The following is a 7,014-nucleotide window of genomic DNA, read 5'->3' as shown; positions in this document are numbered from 1 at the left end:
AGTTACAACAACAATAATAACAGTTATAGTAAAGGCAATAGAATAAAAATAATAAAAGCAGCAATAAGAAAAACTTTTTTTCCATTCAGTGATTGCAGTGAAACATCCTGAGCTTTTCCAGAACATTCAAATATTTGAGATAACGCTCAATAAACTATTCAAAAATGTATATGCTGTGCAATGTGGTCACAGTGCCAGCCTAAACATCGAGGGGCAGTATACCATAAAGATACACGGTGTCACCAGCAGACAAAACAAACCATGATTACAACCACTTCTACTGTTTCTGGCAGCTTCTCAAGATGTTTTAGTTCTAATAGCCCTAAAATAAAGTGTTTTAATATGTAATACACCAGCTGATTATCCATCATGAGTCGAGTCAGGTGAGAGAGGAAAGCTACTTTTTCCAACACTCTGGTAACACAGATTTAAACTATTAGAGTTCACAGTGGTGCTTGAAAGTTTGGGAACCCTTAAGAACTGTCTGTCTGTCTGTCTGTCTGTCTGTATAAATCTGACCTAAAAGTTCATCAGATTTTTAGACGAGTCCTAATAGTAGATACAGAGAACCAAAACAAATGAGACAAAAATATTAGACTAGATTAGACATTTATTTATTGAGGAAAAAGATCCAGGATTACACGTGTTAGTAGCAAATATATATGAACCTCTGGTGTGACCCCCCCTGTGCAGCAATAACTGCTTCTAAACATTTGCAGTAACTGTTGATTAGTGCTGCTCATCGGGACAAAGGCCCGGGGGAATTTTAGTCCATTCCTCTGTAAAAAAACAGCTTCAACTCTGTTCTGTTGCTGGGTTTCCTTTCATGAACTGCTGCTTCAGGTCCTGCCACATTTCTTTAGGAATAAGTTCAAGACTTTCCAAAACATTAACTCTGTTCTTCTTTAGCCACTCTTTGGTAGAACGACTTGTGTGCTGTCTTGCTTCATAGCCCACGCTCTTTTGAGTTTCAGCTCATGGACAGATGTCCTAACATTTTCCTTTAGAAGTTGCTGTTTTAGTGGAGAGTTCATGGTTTAATCAGTGATGACAAGCTGTCCTGGCCCAGATGCAGCAAAATAGGCCGAAACCATGATACTACCACCACCATGTTTCATCTATCCAAAAAAAACACACTCCAATAGCTAATCCTAAAGTTTCACATAATTTTGACACTCACAGGTATATTTATATTTTACTCAAAAATGATTGACCAAGCCTAATATCTTTGTCTCATTTGTCTGATTTGGTTCTCTTTGTCCATTTTTTTTCACTTTTGTGAAAATCTGATTAAGTTTTAAGTCAAATTTATGCAGAAATTCTAAAGGAATATAAACTATAAAGCACCACTGTTTGGGACAGTTTTAAAGTGATTGGTAGAAATCTCATAGTCTTGGGCCCTGTCTCACAAAGCAGGAGTTTTAGTATTACTCAGCTAACTTTAAGTTCAATCTAAACTTGGATTTTCTGTCTCAAGATGGTGGATCACTATTTACCAGGTTTTATCACCACGGCAACCTATGCGGCACACTTAAACTGCTCTATGTGTGGTTAATAAACAGCTTTTAGACAAATCAGGGACTGATGAGGGTGGCCTCCTCGGGTCAGCACCTCATACTAGATGGATCTTAAGAATATAATGCAGTTGTTATGCAATTTAAATGAATCAGTGGACTCTTCATGTTTTTCACACATCAGGAAATCTAAAGTGAACTTGCTTTGGGAGACAGACCCCTGGACTTAACAAATACCAAGAAAATCTAATTGTATATAGAGTGTATTGTAAAATGTACAGAACATTTTAAATGAATAAGAATGAAGTTTTTGTAAGTCAATGGAACCAGACTAGAATTTTCACATTTTCACAATTTAAAGTTTCTCAAAAACTGAAAAAATCTAGTGATGTGTGTATATATACACACACACACACACACACACACACACACACACACACACACACACACCGTATATAGTCATGCCCTGCGATGGACTGGATATCCTGCCTTCCACCCAATGACTGTTGGGATAGGCTCCAGCGCCCCCCTGCGACCCTGAGGGAGAAGCGGCTTAGAAAATGTGTGTGTGTGTGTGTGTGTGTGTGTGTGTGTAGTCATCATATATAGTTACATAATCATAATTAATTACTGTACCTGTAAAATGAAATGCTACAGGTATCAGTGCTGGAGCTGATCTCATGGTCATTGTTCATGGCCAAAAAACCTTAATCTGTGACCAGTAGTATCAAAAAAAAGGGAAAAATATCTCTCTTAAAATTCTGATTAGACACTGAATCTAGTCACAGCTGTTATTGGAGCTTTGTGTGTTCTCCCTAGCACCGGAGCGGTTCTTCTGGGGGCAGCACAGAGCTCTGGGACAGCAGGACAGCCTTTTAACGAGTCCTCGTGTGCAGAGTTTCAGCGTCTCCCGGAGTGCTGAAGAGGAGAAATAGAAGATGAAGGGGTCCATACAGGCGTTAAAGGTGCTGGCGAGCAATGCGTACACTCTCCAATCTGGACTGTACCAACCAATGAAACCCACCAAGTGGGAAACGCTGAAGGGCATGAAGCAGACGATGAAGACGAGGAGAGTGCCGAGAGCGAGCCCGATCGCCCTGAAACGCTTCTTGGGATTGACGTTGGGCAGTCGGGAGAGGATGAGGATGAAGTTGATGTAGCAGAAGCAGCAGATGATGACAGGGACGCAGAAAAATACAATGAACAGCTCCAGACGGAAGGGCATGAGGATGGTCATCTGTTCAGCACTGAAATCCGCATAGCAGGCATTCTGCTTGGGCTTTTCAGGAATGCTGGTGTTGGTGGGGTTATAGTACTGCACAATAAAGACAACACTGCAGTGCACTATGGAACTCATCCAGAACATGATGGTGGCTATCACGGCATTGCGGGGATGCCGTTTGACTTTGTACTTGATGGGGAAGGCCACTCCGAGGTAGCGCTCCACACCAATAGCCGTCAAAAGATAGATGCTGTTGCAGATGCCAGTGAAGAAGATGAAAATCGACACTGAACAAAGGAAGTAGCTCATGTTCCATTTCATGTCAGCTGCCTCTTTCATCCGTAAGGGGAGGAAGAAGAGGAAGATCAGGTCCGAGATGTTGAGGCTGAGCAAGAGCACATCAATGGGCTTGGCGTTCTGCTTTATTTTACGGACGAAGGTGTAGAAGGCCAGCAGGTTGGCAGGAAGGCCTGTGATCAGCGTGATGCCATACACTGCCATGACCAGGTTACTCATTTGCCTCGTCCACTGCATGGTGCTGTTGTGGGTGAATAATCTGTAGAAATGGAGAAATCTTGACTAAATATTACATTTGAATAAAGTTTAAACTGAAAATGGATTTCATTTAATTAATAATTAATAATACATCGCAGAATTACAGTGAGAAGAAACAAGTATTCAAACATTTTAGTTTTTCTTTGTTAATATGCTTCTACTGCATATATCCACTTAAGATTTACAGAAATTATGTCTTTTTAACATATAAATGTGAATAAATACATTATTTTTGTAAATCTAAAGTGGATATAGGCACTAGACCCATATCGTCCCTAACCCTATCTAATTATTCATATCTAACCCTAACACACCAGCTTTATGCTGTATGAAAATGTCATTTTCATACATGAACCAATACAAATGCTCCAGACTCGCTTGGAATAAAATCTCTTTACATCAACTTGCATTAAATAATAAAATGGTTTTTCTCCTGTAAAGTTGTTATTTTGGAGATATTTGGTTTTCGTTGGACAGCGACGATATCTAAAAAAGAAAAGTTTGGTGGGTGTCACACACACAGGCTCAAAAAAAGGGTCCAGCTCAATGTTTAGGTCTCAAATGCAAAATCAACTATAAAATATGCTATGAAGGTATGATGACAATAGTAGATAATTCACTCCCATCCTCCCCGTTTTGACTGAGTTCTCTTCATATACACCCACAAAATGTTCTTCACATGTTGCATACAAATAGAATCCCCAAAGCCCGTGTAGCCCTGCTCTGAGAGTAGTACTACCTAGTATAACATAGTAGTATTGCAAGGTTTTCATTGGCAATTACAGCTTTGAGACGTCTACTTTAAGTTTTTTTTTCAGCACTGCACTTCCCTTTTTGGCCCATTCCTCTTGGCAAAATATCCTCAGTTGGACCTCCAACATTTTTAAAGCGATTCAGAGCAAGATATTGGCTTCGCCAGACGAGGCTCAGAAACCAATATTGAGTCATTTTGGCTAAATGTTTAAAAGCTTTGTAGTGTTAAAAGGTCCAACTTGTTCAGAGATTCAGTTTCTTGGTGGCTGAGATTAGATTCTCTTCTAATATTTACTAGTACATCACTCCGTTTGTGCATCTTGTGATGACACGCTGGTGCCGTCTGCAGAGATGCAGCCCCATGTAATGGTACTCCCACCATCATGCTTCACTGTGGGTGACCTCAGAATCATATGCACACACCTTCTTTCTCCAAACATGACGAGCTGCATTATTGCCTAAGAGTGTGATTTCTGTTTTGCATTGTTCCAAAGGGTTCTGACTGGTCTAAACACTCTAGTGCAAAGTTTAGATCTCTGTGTTAATTTATTGGCAGAGGAGTTTTGCCTGTGGCTTTGGAACTGAGATGTGGTAGCAGCTGATGTTCATGTTGCTTTCGTCATTCTGCAAATCTTGTTTAAGTGACTGCTGCCTTGTCTTTACCTTCGTTATTGTTACATGTTGTTTAAAAATATTATCCCTGAGACTCTTAGGAAGCTACTTCACCTTCACTGTAATTCCGTACCTGTTGCTTGAAGCCCTCCCAGTCTTTTAACTGACGCCAAGTAAAACTTGCTTGAATTTTTTTCTGAAAGAATATCTAGAACTTGATTTATTTTTTAATGCAATCTTTATATGTATACATTTTAATTGGGTGTCTAATTACTTTTTCTTTCTGTGAGTGTTACATTTTCTAAGCACATCTTCGCTTACCGCTGTTGTTGGAAGGAAACCTTGTATCTCCAAAATGGTAACTTTACAGGAGAAGGAGAAAAACTACTTTACTTTCAATGTAAGTCAATGGAACCAGACGTCTTTCCAAATAATTCTTGGCTGTTTTTTTAGGTTCATTCGTCATGAAATTTACACAGGACAACAGGCAAAATATGTCAGAAACTGAAAACTGACACAAATGGACGTTTTGGTTTAGTACACTGTCAACAACCATGATGTGTAGAAATTAGAAGTGGATATATTCAATGAAGGTGCATGAAATAAAAATCAAAATTCTCTGAGCACTTGTTTCCCTTCACTGTGTGCAGCACTGCATGTCAGGTTTTGAGGAGGTTCCTACGGTTTGCAAATTGTATGTGGAAGTGGACCGGTCATTTCTGATACTGATATGTATGTAGGCCATTATTACAAGAGTTCATTTCTCTGGAATCTCAAATGTATATGAGTAACCAGGGCATTACCCCTGTTGACCAAGTGCGGTAGTTCTGAAATGACCCAATCAAATGGCCAAGAGACCTATGTTTTCTTAAAAAACGAAACAAAGAGCCTTAGTTTATAGTAATAGCGTCTGAAATGCAGATATTCTGTGTATTGGAGGAACTGCAGAGTGTGTTCACTTCCATAATCTTCACCCCATTTCACCAAAGTATAAATTTGTCCTTCTAGGTAATTTCTTAGTGATGCGTTTTAATTCACCCAGTAACCTCAGTTTTTCCTGTTTATGAACAGCGAGCAGTTTCCTGGATGTGAGATGAGAGCAGAAGTTTACAGATGTTTCCTACAGCAGCTAGCTTCAGAAGAAGGTAACATACTGTCAATCCGTTCAGTAGAAATGTAGTTCTGTTGTTTTGCATCTGAACGGTTTGATACATATTCTTCATTAAGGCATAATAAATCCTTTAGAAGTGTAGCTCAACATAATCAATGGTCAGTTGGAAGAGAAGTGGGTCTGCGCTCATGTTCCAGGAAATAGATGAATAAATAAATTAGATTTACTTCCAAGGATTGTTATTTCAGCATATTCATATTGCTGATATATATAAATACCCAGAGCCTAGTTAGCAAACCTCCACTATCCATAAGCATGTGTTCATCATATTTGTTTGCATTACTTTCTCTAGTTTCATCACTTCAGTAATTTCAAATTATACAGTTCCTAACATTTTAGAATTTGGGTAAATGGGTCAGATTTGGGACACTTCAAGTAGTGACCCACAACGTCATATGTCCATCTTTCACACTGTGAATTTACCAGATTTAGTTTACTCTTTTTTTTTGGATATCAGTTTTTATAGTAACTGAATCCTTTCATATTTTTTCAAATTCTGAAAAACGCTGGTGATGACTTCATCTACATCTAAGTCAAGACATTTGCTGTTTATGCAATAAATATTTTACACATAAAGATACAGAAGTGAAAGTGTGAAGAATCATGTTCTTACCTATAGCGAGTCAGTGACTCTAATGGCTGAGATGTGATCACATTATTCCCTTTTTAATGATGATGTAGTGACGCAGACTGATGAAAAAGAAGCTTTACTTCCCCCTTTTCTTTTTTTTTTTACTTCCCCCTGATTCTTTTCCATTTCACTTGTGTTATCCAAGTACATAGAAACGGTCCAGGATTTCATGTCCAGACTTTATTAGAATTCATTACAGAATACTTTCACTGCTCATACTATTTCTTTTCTAGTTGCACTGGACTGTGTAAAGTTTTAGAAATGTGTTTCAGCGCTGATTACTACACTGACCGTCCACTTCATTTAAACCACATCCTTGTTTTTACACTCAGTGTCCAGTTTATCTGCTCCACTTACCGTATAGCTTCACTATGTAGTTCTACAGTTACAGACTGTAGTCCATCTGTTTCTCTGATACTCTGTTACCCTGTTCTTCAGTGGTCAGGACCCCCATGGACCCTCACAGAGCAGGTACTGTTTGGGTGGTGGGTCATTCTCAGTACTACACGGTGACACCATGTGTTGTGCTGATATGAGTGGATCAGACACAGCAGTG

General features: G+C 39.1%; 1 protein-coding gene across 1 annotated transcript; it reads right to left on the bottom strand.

Annotated features, from left to right (window-relative positions):
* Nucleotides 1–2,292: 2,292 nt before the first annotated feature.
* On the bottom strand, nucleotides 2,293–3,270 carry LOC108442743 (free fatty acid receptor 2-like). Its single transcript, XM_017722927.1, has one exon. The coding sequence runs from the start codon at nucleotides 3,268–3,270 to the stop codon at nucleotides 2,293–2,295; it is 978 nt and encodes a 325-aa protein (XP_017578416.1).
* Between the last annotated feature and the right edge of the window lie 3,744 nt (nucleotides 3,271–7,014).

This window comes from Pygocentrus nattereri, chromosome 24, assembly GCF_015220715.1.
Source record: "Pygocentrus nattereri isolate fPygNat1 chromosome 24, fPygNat1.pri, whole genome shotgun sequence".
NCBI lineage: Eukaryota > Metazoa > Chordata > Actinopteri > Characiformes > Serrasalmidae > Pygocentrus > Pygocentrus nattereri.
Note: the sequence above shows the minus strand (reverse complement) of the source record. Positions and strands in the feature narration are given on the sequence as shown.